The sequence below is a fragment of the Lutzomyia longipalpis genome, chromosome 1 (genome assembly GCF_024334085.1).
Source record: "Lutzomyia longipalpis isolate SR_M1_2022 chromosome 1, ASM2433408v1".
NCBI lineage: Eukaryota > Metazoa > Arthropoda > Insecta > Diptera > Psychodidae > Lutzomyia > Lutzomyia longipalpis.
Genome location: NC_074707.1, coordinates 24292498 through 24316636, shown reverse-complemented (window position 1 = coordinate 24316636; position 24139 = coordinate 24292498). Strand labels below are relative to the sequence as shown.

At 40.9% G+C, this 24139-nt stretch overlaps 6 protein-coding genes across 7 annotated transcripts; 2 read left to right on the top strand and 4 right to left on the bottom strand.

Annotated features, from left to right (window-relative positions):
• Positions 1-525: 525 nt before the first annotated feature.
• Positions 526-14500, bottom strand: LOC129797368 (protein PRRC2C). Its single transcript, XM_055839834.1, has 7 exons — positions 14329-14500; positions 12595-13135; positions 11416-12091; positions 9884-10546; positions 5115-9664; positions 3635-4061; positions 526-3206 (listed from the first exon to the last, which is right to left on the bottom strand). The coding sequence occupies exons 2-7, from the start codon at positions 12682-12684 to the stop codon at positions 3097-3099; spliced, it is 6516 nt and encodes a 2171-aa protein (XP_055695809.1). The 5' UTR covers positions 12685-13135; positions 14329-14500; the 3' UTR covers positions 526-3096.
• A 981-nt stretch (positions 14501-15481) lies between these two features.
• Positions 15482-17668, bottom strand: LOC129797370 (multivesicular body subunit 12A). The gene is made up of 3 exons (XM_055839852.1): positions 17078-17668; positions 16193-16543; positions 15482-16107 (listed from the first exon to the last, which is right to left on the bottom strand). Exons 1-3 carry the CDS (start codon positions 17185-17187, stop codon positions 15678-15680), a joined length of 891 nt encoding a protein of 296 aa, XP_055695827.1. The 5' UTR covers positions 17188-17668; the 3' UTR covers positions 15482-15677.
• LOC129797371 (high mobility group protein 20A) lies at positions 17612-18656 on the top strand. Its single transcript, XM_055839854.1, has one exon. It carries the CDS (start codon positions 17787-17789, stop codon positions 18624-18626), a length of 840 nt encoding a protein of 279 aa, XP_055695829.1. The 5' UTR covers positions 17612-17786; the 3' UTR covers positions 18627-18656.
• LOC129797373 (ATP synthase membrane subunit K, mitochondrial) lies at positions 18642-19137 on the bottom strand. The gene is made up of 3 exons (XM_055839856.1): positions 19029-19137; positions 18856-18966; positions 18642-18788 (listed from the first exon to the last, which is right to left on the bottom strand). The coding sequence occupies exons 2-3, from the start codon at positions 18943-18945 to the stop codon at positions 18717-18719; spliced, it is 162 nt and encodes a 53-aa protein (XP_055695831.1). The 5' UTR covers positions 18946-18966; positions 19029-19137; the 3' UTR covers positions 18642-18716.
• Positions 19138-19666: 529 nt separating this feature from the next.
• LOC129797367 (DNA repair protein XRCC1-like) lies at positions 19667-21357 on the bottom strand. The gene is made up of 2 exons (XM_055839833.1): positions 21193-21357; positions 19667-21121 (listed from the first exon to the last, which is right to left on the bottom strand). The coding sequence occupies exons 1-2, from the start codon at positions 21241-21243 to the stop codon at positions 19727-19729; spliced, it is 1446 nt and encodes a 481-aa protein (XP_055695808.1). The 5' UTR covers positions 21244-21357; the 3' UTR covers positions 19667-19726.
• Positions 21358-21809: 452 nt separating this feature from the next.
• Positions 21810-22856, top strand: LOC129797366 (protein FAM177A1). 2 transcript variants are annotated; one of them, XM_055839831.1, is made up of 2 exons: positions 21810-22114; positions 22182-22856. In XM_055839831.1, exons 1-2 carry the CDS (start codon positions 21923-21925, stop codon positions 22443-22445), a joined length of 456 nt encoding a protein of 151 aa, XP_055695806.1. In that variant the 5' UTR covers positions 21810-21922; the 3' UTR covers positions 22446-22856. The 2 variants fall into 2 exon arrangements, with proteins under 2 accessions (XP_055695806.1, XP_055695805.1); XM_055839830.1 differs by having other exon boundaries at positions 21817-22114; positions 22158-22856.
• Positions 22857-24139: the final 1283 nt, after the last annotated feature.

The following is a 24139-nucleotide window of genomic DNA, read 5'->3' as shown; positions in this document are numbered from 1 at the left end:
TAAATATCGAAAGAAAAAATCTAAAAAGAATTTGAGTAAAATGAAAATTTTGACTTCTAAATGATAGAAGAAAATAGTCGAAAAAAAAAAGAAATTTTCCATAAAAAATTGCAAGATAACCAATCAATCCAATCATGATGAATGAGAAGGAGTAAATGAATAAAAATGTTTTTTTTTTGTTTTTTGTATATATCGAATATCCCAAACGTTTTATTTTATTATTTATTTCTGTGTGTTGTGTGTTTGTCCTTTCTCATTTAATTATTAATTTATATATAATTATATAATTTACTATTGTTTTACAATATAATTATTTTGAATTAAATTTATATCATTTTTTTTCTTCTTGAATGTCTACTTTAATGTTCCACCTTCTGCTTCATCGCCTGGGGAGTGAACAATTTCATTCTCTTTCTCCTCTTTTTTTGCTCTTTTCATCTCCTTTCAGCACTCACCCCCAAAAAATCATTTGAATGATACAAATATTTAACTTAAAATCTCGGAGAGAGAGAAAAAAACACAAAATAAATGAAAAAATAATTGTCAAGATGTATTTCACTTTATCTCCATTGAAACAAAAAAAAAAGAAAACTAATAAAAGTTCTAATAATAGTCGCATAGAATAAATTCTTTTGCTATATTTTTTTTTAATCCATATACCCTTCGTGTCTCATTTTTTCATTTATTATTTATTTTTATCATTCAGCGAAAATTTGCATTAATATGTAGAAGGTTGTTCTTAAGAGTTTAATTTAAATAAAAATCTAATAGAAATAAAATGTTTATGAAATTAGTTCGATATTTCTTCTTTTTTTTTTACTTTTATAATAATATTCATCTCATCTCCCTTCAAATTACATTATAAGAGTTGTTTTTTTTTCTTTATATAATATTCACTTCTATCGCGACGCGATCGTTTATTCTTTTCTTGATTTTTTTCTTCACTATACCATCATTTTTCTTTTTTAATTAAAATTTCCATTACAAGATATTCATTTTATACCATTTCTGCTGTTTTTTTTTTAAATCCTTTTATTTAATTATAAATATGATTAATACCATTCAGTTTTTTTTATATTTTATATAGCAATTGTATTATTTTCTCGATTTTTTTTAACTTCTATTGTAGAGATATATTTAAGATTAATAATATTTTTTCTCTTTTACTTTTCCGCCCCCGTGTTTTTTTTTATTCATCGAGAAGTCATTTGTGTCATTTTCTTTTGAAACTTCTCGGTTCTTTTATTAGTTCTTTTTTAAGAAAAAAAATCTCTTTTCTTGGGTCTTTTCAAAATGTGAAAATTATTCCCCATACAAAGAACCCAAACTCCTTGATTCTTTGTAAATTATATTTTGAGACAAAATCTCTTTCTCTTATTTTTTCACTCAACTTCCACGAATTTTCTTCTTCTAGGCATTCAGAAAGAAAGAAAAAATTAACGTGAACGCTTTAGCGCGAGAATTAACTTAAAGTTTTTCCATTTATTTAGAAAAATCAAATACGCCGTTGAAACGATTTAATAGAGGAAAAATTCTCTTTAATATTCATAAATTGCGATAAAACCATTCTCATTAATCCATAGAGGAGTCACGTTGAATGAAATTCATTATGGAATAATTTTATGCAATTCAAATTTTCAGCGTATTCTGGAAAAGTTCTAAAAAATTGGAAAAACTTTAGTAATTATGCAATTCGATTTTTTTTTCATTTAAAAGATTATTTTTCCCTCCCAAAAGCAGGATGCGACCTTTCTTTGTCGCTCTTCATCTCTTTTTTTCTTCTTCTTCATTTCTGCATTCTGTTATGAAGCAATATTTGATTTTATTTTTATTTATTTTCCTAAAAAGGTTTTAACACACTTTTAGAGACTTTTTCATCATCATCATCCTCTTCTTCCTCTTCTATTTATGTACGTTACTTAAGGTATGAAATCGCTAAGAAACATTACTCCTAAACAGAATATATTTTTTTTAAGATTATTATGTGATTTTTTTTTATCTCACTTTTATGATATTTTGTTGTTTCACTTCATTTTTTTTCTCATTAAATAATTACTTTGAAATATTATTTAGATCCGCACGTCCATTTAAAATTACATTTTTCTTGTATTTTATTTTCATTAATCTTTTACTTCTTTTTTTTAATGAATATAATTAATATTTTCATTTTGGGGAGAAAGATGAACAATATTTGTGGATTGTTTCTCAATGCAAAAGTTGCGCCTCTTCCGCTTTTTTCTTCTCTTTTTATTGAAAATCTTCCTTTGTATTTCTCACCTAAATAAACACACAAAGTTTAAGCATTAATCACTATTGCGACTTTCATGTGATTCCTACTTTTTTTTCGTGTTTATTTGTGCCACGCTCTTTTGGGAATTAAAACAAAATAAAAAGTCATCAATCTCAAAAGGGCAAGTTCTTCAATAAAACTTGCTCTCAATATGATTATTAATAAATCATTTTTTTTCTCGTTCATTTTCACGAAAAGATGTTTCATTATACCTCCAGTTTTATTTTTTATTTTTCTATATTTTTTTTTAAAACATCTCTTTGCTAATTTGTGAACATTTCTTCTTCTTTTTTTTCTGTTATGTTGAAATGTTTAGAGAACATTTTGTTCTTTTGAAAGAATCTTTTTATCTTTGCAATGAAATAGCAGAAAAAACCATTTCAATTTGCGCTAAAAAGTTTTTTACCTTTATGTCTGTTTTCTTGTATATCAAAGCAGTATTACAATAATACAAAGACATAATATTATTATTTTCTTTAATATAATATTATGTTTCACTGTAGTTTTTATCAGTTTTTTTTAAACTCCTTTTAAATTCTTCAAAAATCTCTGTATTTTCCAACGAATTTTTTATTTTCTTTCTTTCATTAAACATCGTCTTCTTCATTTTTCATTTCTTTTCTTTTCATCTCATCAGTCATAAAACATTTTCTTTTTTTTATATTTTTTTTACCAACGCATTGAGAGTTCCTTTTTGTTTTTTAGATAGATATATAAATCTCACACCACAATCATATTTTGAAAGAAAAAAGAGCAATATTGTAGTTTATAAACACTCAGCAATGAATTAAAAAAAAGGAATTCCTCTAATCCTTGTCATCCTTATGAACACCACCAGCATCCTGGGATACGTTCACACCACTTTCCATCTGTTTGACGACATTTGACTGATCTTGTCCGGAAGCACCATGATTTCCTTTATTTTTTGTTGTTGTTTATTTTGTGATAAAAATAAATAAATTCTTTTTATTAGTTTTTCATTTTATTTTTTTTATTTCTTCTTAGAAACTACATAAAGCTCCCTCTCCTTAGCAGAAAATCAATTTTTAGAATTAAAATCTATTGAGCTTTCAATCAACCATGCTGAAGCTTTTTTTTATTTTATTTGCTCCAACTTATTCAAGGACATTGAAGGAAATTCAGGAAAATGAGAAAATGCGATAGAATTGAATTCGAATGAAACGTCAAAGTTTCAGGGAGTGAGGGGTGGAGTAACCAACAAAAAAAAGTTTGAAAAGTAGCATCACATTTTAAATGCTTTCGTGAGACACAAAATGAAGGAATCGATAAAATTAATAAAAGAAAAAAGGCAGTGAAGGCTTTTTTTGTGAGTGAGACACTAACCTCTATTTCCTGCTCCACTGCTGCCGCCACTTCCTCCACCACCACCACCCGATCCAGAGCCGCTGCTTGTGTTACCGCCACCGCTGCCACCACCTCCGTAGAAGTGCTTATTGGGATTCCCACCTGGTGGCCCACTCGACGTTGGTGGTTGGCGCAAATTTCCGCCCGCGGAACGAGATGGCTGCCCACCGCCAGCTTGCGATTGATTTGGGTAGTTTGTGGGTCGCTGTATTGGCGTTGGATATCTCTGTGATGGGCCACTGGCACCGCCACCCGGTTGCTGCTGCCCCGGTTGACCCTGCGGTGGCTGTCCTTGGCCCCCTTGACCCCCTTGTGCCTGCTGTTGCCCCGCACCACCGCCGCTTCGACCCAAATTCCCGGCATTGCCCCTATTTGAGGTCTGATTTTGCTGATGTTGAAGTTCCCACTGCAAAGTAAAATAGCACAGAAAACAAAAATATTTATTAAATAATATTTTAAAATTCATTTCAAGTTATGTTTGAAAGCCAAAAATTTGGTAGCTTTTGATCAGAAAGATCTTCCATTTGATCAGGAGAATGGGGAATTGATCAGTAAAAGTGATAAAATGCGTAAAGCAATCGGGAAAATATTAATTTTTGAACAGGAAAAAGGACAAATGGTAAACTTTGATCAAGAAGAAAATATTTTATAAGACAATAGCTTATACTTTGATCAATTAAAATTTCAAATGGCTCATTTACCTGATCGAAATGACAGGTTTTTCTGACAAAAGGGATCATTTTTCTGACCAAAAAGACTAATTTTCTGATCGAACTTTTTCGTTTTTGAGTTTTAAGGAAAATATTGAACTGAACACTAAATTAATTCAGATTAAGTCAATTTCTTTAACTTTGAAAGCTTAAAGTTCTTATTATCATAGTTATTAGAAGAGGGGTTTATGTGAACGAAATTATTCGGATCTTCGGAAATATTCGGATTATTCGCCTAAAAAACCAAAATATTCGCTAGATAAACATTTATTGCTTATAAGTCAAATTGAATCGGTTAGCGGAACGGTTTTAGAACTTTTCATGCAAAATTTCCAGAATTTAGTTGAGAAATAACTTTTCAACAGATAATTTTGGAGTCAGACTTCAAGAAAACCTTAAAAAAAAACTTTTTTTTAAATAAAACTAAAAAAATGAAAATAATAAATTACGATACGAAAGTTTCTTCAAAATAATCTCTTTTAACCCTTTCCCGCCCATAGGTCATCTGTATAAACGTGAAAGATTTTATCTTCCCAAATTATACTTAAATTAATTGTTTTTCCAATTTAGAAATGCTTAAAAATTACGTAAATTAGGCCAAAGAAGACCTTTTGACTGAGAAATGCTTTTCTGAGAATAACCATAAAATAAATATCACGTTGACGTGAAAGGGTTAAGGAATAAAACATTTCAATAAAAGCTTATTAAGTAAATTGCAAGAGAAATAAAAGAAAAAGAATTAAACTCACCGGGTCCTGCATGTGACTCTGTGGTTGCTTGGAATTCATATAAGCCGTCATCTGCGTTGGTCCCGCACGATACTGCTGATTCATCGCAGCTGCCGCGAGGAGGGGTGAATTGAGGAATTGCGACCCAAAGCTCGCTACTTGTTGCTGCGGTGGTGGTGGAGCTGAACTCGGTGCCGGTGCCCCATGACTCCCGAACATCCCAGCTGCAGCCGCTTGAACGCCATAATTTTGCGTGGCGCCAGCTGAGGGGGCACCAAAGTACGCCGCCCCCTGGCCACCGGCTGAATTGCTGTAGTAGCTGTTACTCTGCATCGGTGGCCCCTGCTGCGGTGGATACATTCCCATGTACTGCTGCTGATACGGTGGCTGATTCACCGCACCCGTCTTACTGCCAATGGCCCCAATTTGCTGGGATGACGGCTTCACGGAGGCCGACATGAGGGAATTAGTGGAGGAGGAAATGAGCACAGTTGAGGGATTATTAAGCTGCTGGGATTGATTGAAGGGCGTCTGTACGGCACCACCCATGCGAAATTGCGACGTTAGCGACTGATACATGTCCGGAGCGGGTGCAGTTGGCATATTTGGTGGTGCTGTCTGCATGTAGGCAGAATAGGGTGCATTACCCGTGCCATAGTGTCCGGGATACTGCGAATATTGTGACCTATTGGCCGCCTCCATTTGGAATGGTCCATACGACGGCATTGCCGATGAATTGAAAAGAACAGCCGGTGGTGATGGAATGGCGGACATTCCACCAAATTGGGATGGTTGGTAGTACGTCTGTGGGGCCGCTTGGAGGGCACTCGGTTGAAGTGGCGGTGGGGACAGTCCGAGACCCGATTGATGCATTTGCTGCTGCGTCGGCTTTACTTTGCACACATTCCCACTGTTTGCCAAACTCTCAGCTGCATGCTTCAAACTCATATTTGCCGCATTTGGATGTGCCCCATGTTGTCCACCACCAACATGCTGGGGACTTGGGCTGTAGCCGGAATCCTGCTCAACAACCCCATCAGCTTGACTTTTACCAAAATGCTGCTCCAACGCACTCGGATCCGGTCCAAAGGTATTACTGTACGTCGGTCCGGGCGATAGAGCGTGCTGTACGTGCGTGAGATTGCCATGGGTATACTGATGAAGATGCTGTTGGTGGGAAGATGTTACAAAACTCAAGCTACCATCATCAGCTGACGGTTGCTCCAGGACTGTCGTGAGGAATGGTGATGATTCCCACACCTTCTTCACCGACGCTATCTTCATATTTAAATCCGCCGTCGATGGCGAAATCGTACTATTTTGCTGCGTTGCAGCAACATTGTGTATCGAACGTGGCAGTGAGAGACTCGAGCTGAGACTCTTCTGATTTGTTGTGCTCTTGTCATCTGTTAATTGCGAGATCTCAGATTCAAATGTAAAAGCCAGCTTCATATCCTTCTCATATTCCGATTCGCTCTTGCTGGTGAAATTCATTGATGATAGGGCTGATGAGATTGATTCCGTTTGTTGTTGCTGCTGCTGTTGCTGCTGTTGTTGCTGTTGCTGCTGCTGCACCCTTGCTGCTTGATCGAGCATTTCACCAACTTGCTGAGCAGATCCCTTGAAAACACCATCATCTTGCTTTTTAACCTCATTTGCAGATCCTTGACGTTTTATGGGCATCTGTGGGACTTGCTTGTAGTTTGTATTCTCAAAGATGATCGTGGTTACAGGAGGCGTGGACCCATCTAACATCACTTTATTCGGATCAATCTTCTGTGTTCCCACAGCTTGCTGTGCCAAACCAGACATTTGCTTCTCCTCTCCACCATCACCATGCTCCTCCTTTACTTCCTGCTGCAGTGGCTTCTCCCATGCATTACCGGAAACTTGCTGATTGGGATTCCCATTGACATCGCCGGGTCGTCTATCGATACGTTCACGCTGTTTGGCCGCCAATCTCGGTGGCAACTGCCCCTTCTGACGCATTGCTGCTTGACGATCACGTTCTGGTTGCATTATCTTCGACTGGGAACTAGCAGTGCTGACCGGAGCAGTGGATGTGGCAACTTGAGGAGCTGACGACACTTTTGGTCCAGTTTGTGACTTTTGCATCCCCTTAGCTCCCATACCGCCTCTCTCCTTGTCTCCCTCCTTATACTTGGAATTGCCACTACGGCTTGAAGCACTGAGTCCACTGCTACTGCGCTGCAATCCTGGCGGTTGTCCAATTGAATCATCCTTCTTTGCTCCCATCGCTGCACTTCCTTGCGACTGTGTGCCCGGTGTGGTTTTCTTCCCTTCATCATTTGGCTGAGATTCACCCAATTTTACCGATTGCATATCCTTCTTCGAACCCCGGGAATCCTTTCGTTCTGTCTTCCTGCCATCCTTTGACATTTGCTTCTTCTTCTCGTACTGCGGATCCGAAAGGTCCGACGTACTCTCGTAGGCATCATCACTTGGCTTTCCCGGTGGCTTCATCGTTCCGCTGCTGCTTCTCTGTGGTTGCGGCGACTTCTGACTCGGCTTCCCAGTTAGGGCAGCCGAGAGAGCCATTTGATTGAGCTTCGTACGATCATCGGGTGTTAGAACCTTCGATGGGGCCTTTGACTCACTCGCTGAGGACTTCTCGTCGGATGTGCCGAATGGGCTTTTAGAACTCGGTGGTCCATAGCCGTCAATTCTCTTTCCACCAGTCGAGCTATTCCCGCCACCACCGCCGCCACGTCTGAATGCCGGTGCTGAGCCCCCACCACGACCACGACGTGATGGTTCACCACGTGGTGTGAAGGCTTCATCCTTGCGCATTCCTGAACCTCCAGATCCACGTCCACCATCCTTTCGTCCTCTTGCTCCACTATCCTTCCCGCGGCGACCATAATCGTCATCTCCTGCTTCCTCATCATCCCCATCTGATGGCGCCCAGTACTCTCCACCATATGGACGTCCTGAAACACGTCCACCACGCCTATTCCAATTCCCACCACTCTGTCCACGATACATGTTTGACGACGACCCATAGCCACCACGATCGCGTCGCATATCCCCACGATCTCTGTCATCATGCCCACGTGTCCGTGGACTTGGGCGCTTATTCTGTTGCTTCATTGTCTCATCAGTCGGTGGAGTTGCTTCCTTCTTCTCATCCTTCTTCAAATTCTCCTTCTCACCATCCTCATCCTTCTTCTCGGCAATATTCTCCAATGTGGGTTGCTTCTCCTTCTGCTTCTCCCCATCCGCAATGGGACTCTCAGACATTCTCTTACTCTCCTTGTCACTCTCCTCCTTCTCCTTTAGCATTGCATTGGGTATCTCCGGTGTAAGTGACTTTGGAACACGCTGAAGTATCTGCTTGGGCTGAATGTCCTCCAAATGCTGAGACTGTTCACCGCCATCATTTGCATCAGTCTTATTTGCTGCATTCCCACCATCGGCAATCTTTTTTCCCTCCACCATCTCCAACTCATCCGCCCACGATGTCACATTCGGTTGCTGTGCAAATTCACGCGATTCCGATCGCTCAACACGCTGCGGCTCCTCACTGGAGACACTCGTCTTGCGCTGCGATGAATCCGAAATGCTACGTGCCAGCTGCGGGGTCCCAATTGAATTGCGTCCAATTGATTCACGTCCACTACTGAAGCGATCATCATCCTCCGAATCACCACGCTGTCTGCGTCGCATCTCATCCACTGGGGCCCCCAATTGCGCGGGCGGTGGATTTCGTCGTAGGCCCCCTTGACCCGGTGGCGGTGCCGTGGCTTTATTCCCATAATTCTGGCTGTTTATGTAGCGAATGTCATATTGCTGGGCAAATGGAATACTCTTGCTGCCCATGCTATCATTGGATGATGCATAATTTGTGGCAGTGCTTCGTGCAGCAGATGTGCCCCCACCAAGGCCACCAGCTGGTCCCGCTGGGACTCCCGGTGGTGGCTGCCCAACGGCATTCTGGAAACGTGGCGGTAAATTCGAGCGGAATTGCTTGGAGAAGAAGACATTCCCATCGCGATCACGCTGATCACCACCCGAACGATATCCCGAATTATCCTTGTACTCCCTCTCGCGGGAATTTATATCTCTCTCGTACTTATCGTAGCGCCCATAGTCACGTGACATCTTCATATCTGGCTCCCTCTCGGTGCGCATTCGCTCCTTTTCGCGCGTCATAAAGGATCTCCCATCGCCAATTTGTGTCATAGCACGGAAGTTGCTCACTTCGGAGCTAATCACCATACCCGGACGACGTTCATCACTCCCACCACTCTCCCCCGAAACATCCAACATCTCCTTCTCCGCTGAATTCTTCTTCATCATCTTCTGCTCCAATTCCTGGAGTTTCTTCGCAGCTGCCTGCTTCCGTTCATACGCACGTCGTTCTTCCTCCTCAAGACGCCTCTGGACACGTTCCACTGTTTCCGCATCTAAACCCCGATGCCCATTCTGCTGTGGACGTCCCCCGTGATCATGCTGACGATCTCGATCATTTCGTTCATTCCGTTCACGCTCAATACGTTCACATTCCATTCTCTCGCGCTCCTTTTCACGTTCACGTTCACGATTCCAAACTGCAAGGCAAAATATTGTTCTCATATTGATTTTTTTCTCTCTCTTCCCACACACACACACACACTCTATTCTATAAGAAAATTCCAAAGAAGCGCTTTGATAAAATTATAATCTTCTAATCTAAAAATCTTTTTGTGGGGCGAATATTTTAAATTCTTCTGAATTTCTTAATTTTTGCGCATTTTTAAGTGAAAGAAACGGAAAGACTAAAGACTCACCAGCTCGATTGTCCTCCTCCATCGCTTTGCTCTGCTGCTGCTGCTGTGCACGTCTATGATGTTCCTTCTCCTTTGCATGCTCATGCCTATGGGCCATACCATCTGATGGCCCATCGACACTCTCATCGTCAGATAGAATGAGCTTGGCATTGTAATCGATCTCATCGTGTTTTGCCCAACCCTCGTCCTTTGCAATTGCCTCCATACGCTCAAGTTCTTCCTCCTTGATGATTGGACGCTGCAGAAGGGCCACTTCGGGCTCAATGTACGGCAGTGAGGATTGCCTATCGTCCTGCCTACCCCCACGCGGTGGTGGACCCCTTCCACGGTGTCCTGGTGGTGGTTGACCACCACCTCCCCCACCTCCCTGATACTGCGGTGGTGGCTGTTGATGGGTCATCGGCATCGGCGGGCCATCGTAGTGAGATTGTGCTCCTGGCTGGGATCTCGGTCTAGCCGGGTTGACTTGCGGCTGTTGGAATCCACTGCCGCCGCCGCCGCCCGTATTTCCGCCTCCTCCACCGCCACCCCCAGCGCCGCCGCCGCCGCCAGAGCGATACATAAAGGGTGGCATAAGGGCGCGGAATTGTGGTGGTACCTGATGGAGGGCCTGGGCCTGCTGTGAGTTCGGCTGTCCAACTCCGCCGCCGCCGTTTCCACCACCTTTTGTTTTGCAAAAAAAAGGAAAATTTATTAAATTTCTCTGGCCTAATAAATTTAGAAAATTTATAGACTTTAGTCTTCTTCTTCCAATGGAAAATCCTTGAGAAATCAGTGCGTAAGGTAGGAAGTTATTTCATGCTTATAGCACCAGCTTATTAGTTCCACCTTGAAACATTTGAGAGACATTTTTAGATAGAAATTCTAACAACAAAGAGAACCATTTTGAATTTCGTCACGTCTTTCTCCGTATTTATTAGATGACTTTATTGTGTATTTTTTCTTTCCTTCCTTTTGCTCACTTCTCTTTCCAACGAGGGGGCCCCTACCCCTCTCCGATTGTCCCATCATCACTCAATGAACTACCTTAATTGCGAAATTCCATTGCTTTTAAACTATTTTTCAGTATATAGACGCAAACTTTCCCCTCCCAACGTGCAAAATTTTTTTTTTAATTGAAAAACTCTTGAATTTCCTCAAGGTAGTTAGCAAAGCTTTGTAAAGTCCGCAATTGGGAAATTCTCTCTCTGAATCCACAAAAATGTGGCTCACGCAATGGAATTTTAATTTGCAATATACATTGTATACGCCGGGATGCTGTCTAGAGTGGCGAGAAGGGTGAGAAAGAAGAAAAGAAATCCTCTTTATTGCAATCAAAGCAACAATTTCCGTCTATTCACATTTAAATTCTATCTTAATCCCTTTTCTTTGCAATCGGAATTCGCTTTAAACAAAAAAATGACACAGAGGGACTACTGGAAATGACCGATAAAGAATCATTTAAATGAGTCAGCACTTCCAAACATAAAGAACCTTTCAATGTATTGGGAAAAACTGAAAAAAATAGTTTAAAGGAGAAGAAGAAAACTCACCTTGTTGCTGTTGCTGCATCCAGCTGGCTGCATCTGTCTGTGGTCGCAAACTCATACCACCATCGGGGACATTTCCTGCCCCACCGCCGGCAATCTGTGGCTGATTCATGGGATGTGCCATTTGCTGGTGATGATGGTGCTGACTGGCTTTGCTGCCACTCGGTGTACTTCCATCCAGGGAGGGGAACTCGTGCTGAAACTGCGGACTCTGATAGTGTGGCGGTTGATTGGCCGTGGCCTCCTGACCACCAGTTGTCACTGAACTCCATGTTGCTGCTCCCGATGACTGCTGCGCACTGGCGTTACTACCACCACCGATGGAATTTGTGTGCTGCTGATGATGCTGCTGTTGCTGTTGCTGCTGCTGCTGCTGCACCAAATTGCCACCCTGTCCCGGTGTCTGTTGCACCTGCTGATGCTGCTGATGCTGCTGCAACTGGTTACCCGCCTGTGATGCCGCTGCTGTTGCCTGTCCCGCTGCTCCGGGGGCACCTGCACCACCTGATGCCTCTGAACCACCCCACGTACCCTGCTGCTCACCTGGACTCGATGTTTCCGCCTTCAGCGACGGCAAATTGGCGGGAGGCCGACGTGCCGATGGCACTTTTCCCAAACTTTGCATACCATGTTTACGAGGTACAGTACTTTTCTGTGTTGACGGTTCCAGAGATTCACCCTGCCGCAAACAAATAGAAGAGTCAAACATTAACCCTTTTAAGAGCCGGGATCAATCTAACGAGCTGATTGAACTAAAAATAATTTTTGGAGGTTCCTTTGAGCTCAAAGAAGACATTTTTGGCAAAAAAATTTTCGGTTTCTCATCCTTCCTGATCCTGTGAATCCTTGAGGATGTCTTTTTGTTGTCATAAAATGATCAGGGATTGTAGAGACATAGTTTTGTACTAATTTGGACTCAATATTCATAAAATAACTGGGTCAGCGTATGACCTAATGGTCCTTAAAGAATTAACTGCCAAATTCATGAAATTTCTTCTACTACTTTTGAAAAATTTTAATTTACCCCTTTTGCTTAATTTTTAACTAATTTTAAGGCTTAAAATTGCAAGGAAAGAATAAAAAAATTGGAGTTTTTTAGCTGAATTTGAAAAGACTTTTAAAAGGAAATTCTCCAGAGAAAGAAAATCCCAGAAGAAGGATAAAGAAAATAATTCTACTTACACGGCTCGTTCGGTACAAACTGTTGATGTCTAATGCTGTAAACTTGGGCTTTGCATGGCGCTCCCCCCTACTTCCCCCCAGTGTGCTCATGCTGCCAGGGAATCCTCATCAGCAAAACGCCCACTTTGCACTCTAGCAAACTCTCAATACTCCACAAAACTCGTGTGTGGTCCACTAACACTGTTTTTGTTTTTTTTTTTTAATAAATAATTTCTCGATCTCCTTCTTTTTGCCTCTGTCCTTGCTCCGTGAACTTTGGAGCTGGGCAACCTCCTCTCTTCCTGCGAACTTTTCCTTCTTCTTGCACACGACGAAGATGATGAAATCTTCGTCGTTGGAGCTTTTCTTTTCTTCTTCCTTTTCTTTTGCGTCTCTCACCGGAGGAGGGACTCTTGCAGTGTTCTCTGATCCTTTTGGTTGATTTCCGAGTTTTTATTTCCTGTATTTTTGTAGCAGTTTCCCAGGAGAATTTCTTGTTGATCTTTTAACTTTCGAAAAAAAAATTACTTCACTTCCGGTTTCTTTGATGAAAAAAAGTGCCCTGAAATGATTTTTTTCACACATAAAATTAGATTTTCTGCATTTTAACTAAAATGACAAAAAAAAAGAGAGGCAACACAGGGGAAGGGGGGAGAATGAAGGAACTTTGACCTCAATTGGAGAATGAACGCTGTATGGTAGGTAATCCCAGAGTGATTCAGTAATGTTCCGGGAAGACAAATGGCCCATTTTTGGCCATAAAAGAGACTGCCCCAAAAAATTCTTTTGCTATTCGGCAGAAAAAAGAAAATGAAAAGTCGCATTAAAGTGCAACTCTGATTTTTGTTGAGGCATGCGGTGGTGGGTAAACGAATGGAAGAAGAAAAAAGAAGGAGGAAGAAGCCCGCAAAGACGGCAAAAGCATAGAAAAATTACAATAAAATGTTGAAGAGTCAGCAAAATGAAATTCGCACAATTAATTTTGTGCGCGCCAGCTCTCTCCCATCCCCACACCTGGGCACTTTTTGGGGCATCATCGAGCACGAGAGAGAGAGCTTGAGAATGCCACACACACGTACCACACAGCTCCCGGACATGCCTGGAGGAGCGCCCCCCGAAATCAGGAGTTATATAATGATAAATAAACTATATTTTGTGGATCAGTAAATCGCGTCTGGGAGGCCATGGCGAGTGAACTCAATTCCATTGCAATTGAAGGCGCATTCGAGGCTGTCCAAGGCAACTTTGGAAGCGTGTCGGGAGGTCAATTTTCGCCCCCAAAGTCTCGTCTCTCTCGCACTGGCTGAAGGCGCCCAGCCAAACTGACAAGAGTTGCCGAGTTTATTGACCGCAACGGTGCCTCCTCTTCACATAGCCAGACAAAATCTCTCATTCCACACTCCGCAGCCCCCATGTGCCCACCTCCCACTCACGCACGCACGCCCGCTAGCCTCCAAATTCACAAAAAGAGCGAAAAATTTATGCGTGAAAATGATTTTTTTTTGCCTGTCGTTTGAGACAATTTTCTCCCACCGTGGGTGTTGTGTAGGATCAAAATCCACCCCAAACCACCCACAACGGCATCCTGGCGCCCTCCGTGCCCATGGGGCGTCTCCAAGGAAGCTCAAAAGGGGCCCCAAGGGGGATTCTTGGTGTGAAAAGGCTTCGTAAAACAAAGGGCACGGCGTCTCAAACATGATGGCAGGGGCAACGTGGTGAAAATCCGCACTTTAATCCCCTTTCCCGGGGACTCACCTCACGAATCTCGCGAGCACTCTTCCACTGCGATGGGCAGACACACAATTTACGCGATTTCCGGGGACGGATGGACTTATTTCACGCTATTTTTCGCACTTTTGGAAAAAATTCACGTAATGGCGACGACGAACTCTTTCAATGTTGCCGTGTCCCAAAAAGTGATGCAATTTCTCCAATTTTTTTCCTTCCTTGTTTTGTTCTCCAAAAACTCCTCTACCGCCTCTGTTGACATTGAATTAAATCACAAACGCCCTAAAAAGTAATTTAAAATAATAAAATGGAGCCAATTTTGCACAATTTTCGTGCAAAAACACCAATTGTGATGGACTTTTTGGGACAATCGAGTCTGAAAATGAGTCGTTCAATATTGTTTTACAGCTAACTTTGCACTATACCTTATTCGCTCTGGCAAAATGGGAAATAATATATGCATCTCACTCTTGTAATTTGTTTGCAAAAATAATTTCATTTTAACGGAAATTTTAAATTCAAATACGGATATTGTCGGTTAGGTATTTACATTTTTTTTTGCGAAAAACAATATTTTTGGGGTTTAAGATTATTTTTCCGACTTTTATTTGCATTTCCGGAGATTTTCTGCTATTTTTCCAGGCGGAAAATACGATTATTCGGTTTTTACGTATTTTCTTGGAAACTGCGCCGAACAGATTTGAAGCGGCGGTGTTTTAACTCAATTTTCCCCGTTTATACGCAATTTCCTGGTTTTTCCTACCGCGGGGGGCTTCTTTGGGGCCCCTTGTATCTGTTCCAGGGGTTTTTCGGGTTATTTAGGCCATATTTTTGGGGAAAAAGCCGCCGGCAGTTTTCGTTTTTATTTTTTAACACGACTTTTTTTTCCTCGGAATTAATTTTCTCGAACTCTTGGAATTTTTGACGTCAATCGACGCAGGGGCGCCTTCTAAGCACGAAAAACCCAATTTCCTCGGAAAATCCAGCGGAAAACGTGAGAAAATTGCGAAAAACCGAATATGTGAGTGAGACAGTATCAGTGACGTACATCTTTCTTTCTCTTCAACAAACAGTGCCAAAAAGTACCAGGTGGTAGCTTTTGGAACTACATTTATGGCGCCAAATTCAAAAAGTAGTCAAAATCACGCCAAAAAAAAAATTCTTTCACAAAAATAAACAATTTTCATGGTAAATTCGCTTTATTTACGGTAAAATTTCATTAGATAAATTCTCTTATTAGTTAAATTTCCAGTATATAATTATGATATCATAAAAAGACGCGTATAATAGAGATAAAATGATGGCAAATAACAACGTTTTGTGACGCGCGCTCTGAGCGAAGGATGATTACACAATGTGGAGGAGAGCTTTCAGTCTCAGTGGAAGAATGGGTTATTTGTCAGCGATATTGCCTTTGTCGTGCAGAGAATTTGCCTCTCGAGGGCAAAGTCATAGTCAATGTTGCTGCTGCTCAAAGTGGAGGATGGCTTGAAGTCTGGCACATTGATAAAATCGTTATTTCGTCGTAGATTGGGATTCAGCACAAAGGGAACGCCCTCAATTTCAGCATACGTTGCCCCACCGAGGGTGCCGTAGAGGGTACTAGTGGGAGTCGGTGGTTTTGGGGCTGGCCGCAATGGGGCTTGGGGGCTTGTTTGGGTATTTTCGTAAATATGCGAAATTGAGAGATTCCCCAGAGCCGAAAGGGCCTTCTCTCTGTTATCAATTGGTGGCGGTGGCGGCAATTCAGGCAGTGGCCGTGTTGCTGGACCAACTTTGTAGCACACCGACAGTCCACTAATTTCCCTGTTGTGTGTAAAAAAAACAGAATGAATAAAAAATATGAAGGCAAATAAATCATACTTGAATGAGCATAAAAACGCCTCTTTACCCCGCAACGAGGAATCCGCTGGGTGCTTTCTTGCTCTTGGAGCAAATAATAATATCCGTAACGGCTTTGGAAGCATTTTTTCTCTCCACCACCTTGTAGATTAGTTGGCGCTTTCGCCACGCTTTTTGCGCACTGTCCGTGGTCTGTTTGATGCTGGAGAACCCTTCGGGGGTCCTCTCATTTGCCCCAATCACCGAGATTGTCTCCACCACCGTATCAGCATCAGTGTCCTGCTTTGACATGCACAAATACCTTCCAGGATGTTTGGCGAAAATATACGATTCACGCCACAGATCTGCATCGCTGTCCTGGTCGTAGGTGAGATGAATTGGTGCAAAATTTTTGGGGCACCTGTAAAAAAAAAACAAAAAATGTGTCACACTTTCCAATTGCGCACAGATGAGTCACCTTTCACACAGTAAATCTTCCCAATCGTGCGCGTAGAGATTAGAGAAGATTTCTCATGTTCCTCATGTTTATGGAGATAAAATTTTACTCATTTTTTTTTCTAATAAATTCTTTAAAAAATTTCAAATTGAACATTTTATTCATTGGAATTCCCATGCAAAGAAGGGATTTAATCGGTGAAACAAACAAGTTTCCGATAGAGATTTAAAAGGCCTCTCAATGAAAATATTTATGTCTCGACTCTTTTGTTGATTATTGTGCTTTTTCTTTAACTAAATATTTTTTCTGTTTAGTTGGCAAAATGCCCAGAGTCGCGTGAGAAACCCCTCCTAACAGAGCAGGGATTGCTTGTTCAACAAGAACGTTAACACAGTGGCTACTGATAAAGATTTACTGATAAAAGAAATTCCTGGAAGGAATAGAGTTCAAAGGAATTTGCAGATTAAAAGAAAAAAAAAAGGAAATGAATTTTCTTACTTTTCATGATTTTCCACGACGATGAGTCCTGTGAGGGGACGATTGTCGGGAAGGATGTTGAGCACAGTGTTTATCACATTTTTATTCTTAAGGAAATTCGAGGAAGACATTGCGGAGTCTGCTTCTTTGTCCTCCCTTCAACACAACAAATGATGAATCCTCCTGGAAAATCCCACGAAAATTACTTTCGCTTTCAAAGAGATCTTTCTCCACTAATTTCTGCCACTTGAGCTGCCTTGGGGGTGACTCCCTCGACTTCTTCTGGTTAACTGGACACTCGCGGATGAGCAAATGTGACGCAGGAGTGGGAGAGACAAAGCTATTTTAGGAATTTATCACCGGGCCAGACAAAAATAGACAACCAAAACGAGGGTTGTCTGCCCTTTTCACAGCATCCACTCCTCCAAATTCACTGCACCCATGCGCAAAGATTACAACATTATTCTCCACACAATGTCTACGTGCAAAACTAGTGCATTTTGTGGAAAAAACTCGTGGGAAAACTCCACAAAAAGTGCAAAAAAGAAAATTTTAGGTGCGGTAGGTAAACTCTTCTTCTTCTTCTTCTTCTGAGCCAGACGTCATTACGACATCCACACAACCGAGGAAAGAGACAACACTAGTGACGTGCGAGTGAGAGAAATAGTGTTTTCCAATTGCCCCATGTTTTGATTTCGATAGAAATAATTTTAATTTTAATTTTTCTACAATGAATTCTGAGGAAAAAGACCCGCTAGCAATGTCAGAGGATGAATCTGCGGCAACAGCATCCAAGCCCGTAGTCCCAGTAGCAGTTCCAGTTGCAAAAAAGCTCAAAAGGAAGAGAAAGAAACTCCCCCGGGATGGCCCCAAACCAATCCAGACCGGCTACGTGAGGTACATGAATGAGAAGAGAGACATCATCAGATCGCAATTCCCGGACGTTCCAATTGGGGAGATTACGCGGAAGCTGGCTCAGGGATGGGCAAGCTTGACGGATGAGGAGAAGAAACCATACTTGGAGGCAGCAGAGCAGGATAAGAATCGCTTTAGTCGTGAAATGGAGGAATACCGCCAAAATCAAGCAAAGAAGGTGGCCCTAGCAGAAGAAGCCCCAAAAATTGTGGTAGAAAAACCCGCCCCACAGGAGACGTTTGAGCACAAAAACGGAGATTATGATATTCCCATTTTCACGGATGAATTTCTCGATCACAATAAGACTGTCGAAACGGAATTGCGTGCCCTGAGGAAGTCCTTCACGGACTATGAGCAGCAAAACTCCGTGCTGGAGAAGCATGTGGAGAATATGCGGAATGGCATCAATAAACTCACAAATGAGACAACGCAGATGATGGCAAACAACAAAGTCCTCCAGGCGTATTTGGAGAAAATGCGCTCAAAGTTAGTGAATGCAATGGGAAGCCTTCCAGCTGCATCCGGCAGTGAGCATAACATCACAATGGATACAATTGATGACTTCCTGCAGAACCTACCATCAGCTCATGGTCCTGCAACTCTAAATAAGGCTAAAGACATTATCCGGAAGCTTGATCTCAACATTCAAGTGTGAATAAAGGTCTCAGAATACTTTCTTCACTAATTATTTTCAAATTTATTTATCCATTTTGCCTCCATTCCGGGAATTTTTTACTTCTTGACATTACTTCTTTTTGGGTTTCAAGGACAGGTAAAGAATAAGGAGACCAATTGAAGCATACGTTGCCTTTGCCACCTGCGAAATTGGACAAATTAGAACTTATTCAAATGCAGAGGAGCCCAGAGGCCCCCTTTTTACGTACATTTGCCCTCCCCGTCGTAGTGGTGGAGTTGAAAATTTTCGACAAACCCGAAAGTTTTGCAGCTTCTGCACTGTCTCCACCTCCGGCCATTGCTGTGATTTGTATTTTTGCCTAAAAATACAGAGAACAATGTAATTTTTGCGTAGAAAAACCGAAAAATAAAGAATTTTCACCTCGAAGATAACCAAAAAATTGAGGTTACGCAACTTCCAAAGAGCAAGATGCACAGATGAATTTTCTCGCACAATGTGCAGTTGTCTCACTCTCGGGTCATGCACTTCCATTGGAAATTATCCCAATTATCCAACTTCCAATGAATTTTCAATTATTTCCATTTTTTTTCTTAATTTTTTAAGGAAAAATAAAGTTTTTTGTCGTTTTTGTTGTTTAAAAATTGCAAGAAGAGATTTTCAAATTAATTTTAGCGAATTGAACCAATTTTCCGCGACGTAATAAAAAAAACTATCCAAGTTTCTCAAGGGGAGTTTCCAGTGTTTCCGTTACGGCGCCATTTTTCTTTTCATGTAAACATGTGCAAGGTGGACAAGGAGGACAGTTGCAGAGGCTGAATTTACTGCGGAATTCCGGGAATTTGTAGTAGCAGTAACCCAGGAAAAAGGACAAATACGTAACTTTGGCCACATTTGCTCGTCCTGTGATTGTCACACTGTTGAAATACTTTGCGAGTCCTTTCAATTCCACTTTTTGTTCCATAATTTCACTGGAATTTATTTACAAACGTCTCAACTTGTGCAAAGAAAAACGAATAAAAGTGCCACAGCCGCCGTAGATTGAATCAAAATCAAACAAGTAAGTAAAATAATCTTTATTAAACAATTTACAATTAGGAATAGCATGCAATTATGTACAATTAGGAATGTCCTTCGTCCTCCTCTTCCGTTGTTTTGTCGTAAATATCTTTCTCTGAAGCCTTTTCTGCCAAAACTTTCTGAATTTCATCTTCTGTGTCTGATCCTGATGAGTCAACAATACGATTCCGCGAAGTAGATGTAGCAGTGGAAGATTGTCCAGCAGGACGACGTGCCTCATCGTGGACTTCATCTTCACTCTCAGACTCATCCCTTTCATTCCGGTCAAGTGCATACCGACGCCATGGGAAGCGTGTTCGTTTAGAGTAGCAATCGAGGATCCAATTCTTCTGAACAATCTTTCCTGATCCGCGGACTTGGTTGTATTTTGGAGTATTCCTGAAGGCACAGATGAGATGGGTGCAGGTACTATCCCAATCTGGCTTGTACCTTGCTCCCATTTCAGTGGCTTTCTGTCGTAGAGTTCCTCTCTCTGGATTCTGAATTCCGCTTATTGTGTATATCACACCACTTAGAAACCTGCTAAAGGGTTGATATGTGACTCTCTTTTTCGGGCTTATTGGGTCAATCTTGGTGGTTTCTTTTGGCTTGTTTGGTTTAGGAGCTTCTTGAGGTTTATTTGGTTTAGGAGTTTCTTTTATTTTAGTCTTTTTCGCTGCTGATACTCCATCGTCTTCATCTGAATCCTCAGAGTCGTAGATTATACGATTTCTTCTGGGAGGAGGTGGAGTCTTCTGCTGCAGCAATGGTGAGGAGGTATTCTCGGTATTTTCAACTTTATTGTTGTTATTAGTTACTGTAGTAGAGGCATTTGCATTGGTTGCAAGAAGTTCTTTTGAGGCTTTTCGAATAGCTAAGGCTGGGGACATGATTGTGGTGGTTGCGCTAGTGCCTGCCTGCTGGTCTCCTTTATTTGACTGTTTCCACTTATTGAAAAGTGACCCACTCTCTTCAACTTCCGGGGATTCTTCTCGCAGAGCAAATCTCCCGAGTGGTGATGATATTTCGAGCTTTTTTGCCTCTTCCTTGATTTCTTCTTCCGGTGAGTAGATTGTGATGAAAGACAACCCATACTGTGTGTGAGCATTGAAGGGCTGCGAGCAAACAATCTTTACAAAATCCCATTTCTCCTTCACCACGTCCTCCACTAGAGCCGCCTTCCCAAAACATCTCACACGATTTACATTCTCAAGTGACCTGCAATCTATAGGAGTCATAAAGGATGCAGTTAAGAGGATTTCCTGGTAGTTTTCTGCATTCATCTCTTGACCCTTTCGGGCAACAAAAACACCAATAAAGCAGGAAGATTCATTCCCCAAATCAATGCCACTAATGGTGGTGGGCTTCTCGAGTTCAATGGTGACATGTTCCGTTTCCTGGCCAACTCCTTGGCTTCTCCATTTCTGATTTTTCAGAAGATTCGATGCAGGAAAAGCCTGAAATTTTACAAGAGGTTATGTTTGCTGAATTTTTTTTGTTTTTCTTGTATTTTTGGATTTTTTCTCACTGGATCTTCACTACTAAAGCTGTAGACACTCTTCAGGTGAACTCTTGGCATTTTCTTTTCAAGATATAATGCAAAAAACTAAGGAAATTTATTGGAAAAATCAGAAAAAGCGCGGAAAAACCAACGCTTGAATTGTAAACAGCTGAGCGTTGACAGATACACTGCAAAAAATCGTTGATTCAAATGCTAAAATTTGAACTTAACGTTCTTTTTTTTGCATTTCGACAAAATTCGTGATTTCTTTGTTTTCCCGCTAGTTTTTGGGCATAAAACGCATTTTTGGGATTCCTGGGGCACTTTACAGGTGCTCTCGCGGCCCCAGGGAGCCGCTATGTGCGGAAATTGGGGCTGGCTGAAATTTTGACGGTTGGGGATTTTACACGCACTTTTTTTTCCCGGAAATGGATTTTCGTGACTTTTGGAATTTTTGATGCCAATCGACGCGGCGTTGCTTCCTGGTCGCAAAAAACACAATTTCCCCGGAAAATTCGGCGGAAAACGCGAGAAAATTGCAAAAAACTGAATGTGTGAGGGAGACAGTATCAGTGAAATGCATCCGTCTCATTTTCTCTTGAGAACTTCACCACAGCCGCCAAATATAAACGGCGCTACAACTTTTTGACATTTACAAAAAAAATCAAAACAAAAAATTCCTATTTTTCTTTTTCTCAATTTTCTCCAATTTTCTTTGTAAAATTAACGAAATCTGGTGGGAAAAGTGAGTTGGGGGATGGATCTTGAGTTGGAGAATCGTTTGGGTGAAAATGGTCAGCAGAACGAAGGAGAAAATGATGTGAATTTGAGTATTAGGAGACCAAAGAGAGTTCTTCACTTTTCTGATGGAATCTTGGAAGAATACAGCGATACGGAGGATGAGGTGGACCAGAATAAGAACAAAGTAGACGTAGCTCCTGTGGATGAGGTAAATCCGTAAGATTTTCAAAGGCTTCATTGATCATTTTAAGGATGGGGCGATGTCCTTTTCACAGAGTCAAATGGATTGGCCCACGTGGATGATTCACAAAGCAGGCCAGACAAAGGATTCCGTCGTGGCTGGATGCGAGTATGTGGGGGAGGCCCTTGCATCCTTCTTGGGTATTACAACGTCCAAGTTTGATTTGGAGTATGAGGAGTACAAGCGACGAGAGGAGGAGGAGAGATTGCAAAAAGAAGAGTCACAGGGATCTCAGGGTTGGCAAATAAATGATGAGAATGGAGAAAATCTTACTCCAGTCGTCGTACAAAAGTACTAAACTCTTATGAATCATCACCTCTGCCGTGAGAAAATCACAAATTTATTCTTATAGAGAGTATACACACACACCAATAGGATGCGTATTGTAAAGCATTTAGTACAAAGAGAATTTATTTACATAAACTAAAATATGTAATACAGCATTTATTAACTTGATCCACATAAAAAAACTATGTTGCTTTTGATCTTACAACGAATTTCTTAGGATATTAACAACAATTTGTATTTTATGCTTTACAATACGCACTGTTTGTTGCCTTGATATTTATTTTTATTTATAAATCTTTATATATTTTTACACAAAATCACAAAAAATTGTTATTTTGTATTTTAGTAACTAACATTGAGTCCAAAAAGAAAATGAAATACATATTTGGTGTGGCACAACACCATGTGATGCTTAAACGCATTCCCGGTTTCTTCTCATTCATTCACAAAAAAAAACACACACACAGCCCCTCCTTGGCGGGAATTAAAAACGTGAGCAGGATGCAGGGTAGAGTGAAAAAAAAGGAAGGCAGGGGTGGAGGGAGAAGATTTAATGAGTAGAAGGATTCCGCGTGGGGAAGAATTCGCGTGAACCACGGAGGGAGAGTCTTAAAGACTTTTGCAACCAAACCCCCCTCGTATCGTCTCCCAACTCCACAAAGAGACAAAAGCGCTGTGAGGGAAAAACACGAGAAAATGTAAATTAATAATGAGAGAAAGCACAAGGCGCGGGGGTGGGATGAAAAAGTGTGTTAAAAGTGTAAATCTGTTGGAAAAGTCGCGGGAAGTTTATGTTGCTGTATTGGTGGTGAATTTTAAAATTTGCTGTAGGTCATGAACGCGAATTTCTTTTCACTCTCACTCTCTACCCAGACTCAACCCACCCCGTCTGCTGGGGAGTAATTTATTCTTTTCAACTTTTCACACAGATTTTTCCTTTCTATGAACTGCGAGAGTGAATTTGTACGCCATTTCGCACAAAGTGATTCAATTAATTTGTGGGTAATGTCTACGGAGACGTTTATATGTAGTCTTTATAGTGAGCTGCATAGTCCACATAATACATAAGAGAGTCAAACATTCTGGACAATGTGAGTACAAATTTTTTTTTGCAATAAATATTGAGAGGATTTAAAAATTTTCTCCTCGTCATTTAGCACAAATTAAATGCTTAGCAATTAGAGGTGTATTTTGGTTCTATTTAGCAAAGTTTTGGTATATTCAAAGATTTTTGTAGCTCTGGTAAGTGAATTGGTATTTTGGTGATAAAAAAAACAACTTTTTCTTGCGAAAGATTTTTTTAAAGCTTTAATTCAGAACCTTTTCTTTACTTCTGTTTTATTAAGTTTTCTTTCTCAACTTGAAAGCATAAAAATAGCATAAAAAGTTAAATTTTCTTTCATTAAAATAAATTGTTCAGTTAAAGGGTTTTGAAACTCATGATGGCTCGAAATTTTTAGAATTTTGGCTGAAAATTGACTTCTAGACAATTTCTGAGGGGCAAACTTTGCGAGATTTCTCAAGATATCATGAATTAAAATATATTATTTTGGTCTTTGTAGCCGAAAAAGTTTTTGAATGGTCACACCCACTGAAAAACAGAAATGTTTTTCTTGTTATATTTTAGAGGAGATTTCATGTTCAGACGTAAAGAAAATATTTAAGACTTAAAATGTTTGATTTCGAGTACATATAAGGTTGTCT

Excerpts from the sequence above, each read along its gene's own strand:
- LOC129797366 (XM_055839830.1), top strand. The coding sequence starts at position 21,923 with ATGGATCTTGAGTTGGAGAATCGTTTGGGTGAAAATGGTCAGCAGAAC. Across the intron at positions 22,115-22,157 it reads ACGTAGCTCCTGTGGATGAG|GATGGGGCGATGTCCTTTTC; the intron begins GTAAATCCGTAA and ends GATCATTTTAAG.
- LOC129797368 (XM_055839834.1), bottom strand. The coding sequence starts at position 12,684 with ATGAGCACACTGGGGGGAAGTAGGGGGGAGCGCCATGCAAAGCCCAAG. Across the intron at positions 10,547-11,415 it reads GATGCAGCAACAGCAACAAG|GTGGTGGAAACGGCGGCGGC; the intron begins GTGAGTTTTCTT and ends GCAAAACAAAAG. Across the intron at positions 3,207-3,634 it reads CAGTGGAGCAGGAAATAGAG|GAAATCATGGTGCTTCCGGA; the intron begins GTTAGTGTCTCA and ends CAAAAAATAAAG.
- LOC129797370 (XM_055839852.1), bottom strand. The coding sequence starts at position 17,187 with ATGTCTTCCTCGAATTTCCTTAAGAATAAAAATGTGATAAACACTGTG. Across the intron at positions 16,544-17,077 it reads GTCGTGGAAAATCATGAAAA|GTGCCCCAAAAATTTTGCAC; the intron begins GTAAGAAAATTC and ends TTTTTTTTACAG. Across the intron at positions 16,108-16,192 it reads AGCGGATTCCTCGTTGCGGG|GGAAATTAGTGGACTGTCGG; the intron begins GTAAAGAGGCGT and ends TACACACAACAG.
- LOC129797371 (XM_055839854.1), top strand. The coding sequence starts at position 17,787 with ATGAATTCTGAGGAAAAAGACCCGCTAGCAATGTCAGAGGATGAATCT.
- LOC129797373 (XM_055839856.1), bottom strand. The coding sequence starts at position 18,945 with ATGGCCGGAGGTGGAGACAGTGCAGAAGCTGCAAAACTTTCGGGTTTG. Across the intron at positions 18,789-18,855 it reads CTACGACGGGGAGGGCAAAT|GTGGCAAAGGCAACGTATGC; the intron begins GTACGTAAAAAG and ends CCAATTTCGCAG.
- LOC129797367 (XM_055839833.1), bottom strand. The coding sequence starts at position 21,243 with ATGCCAAGAGTTCACCTGAAGAGTGTCTACAGCTTTAGTAGTGAAGAT. Across the intron at positions 21,122-21,192 it reads GCTTTAGTAGTGAAGATCCA|GCTTTTCCTGCATCGAATCT; the intron begins GTGAGAAAAAAT and ends GTAAAATTTCAG.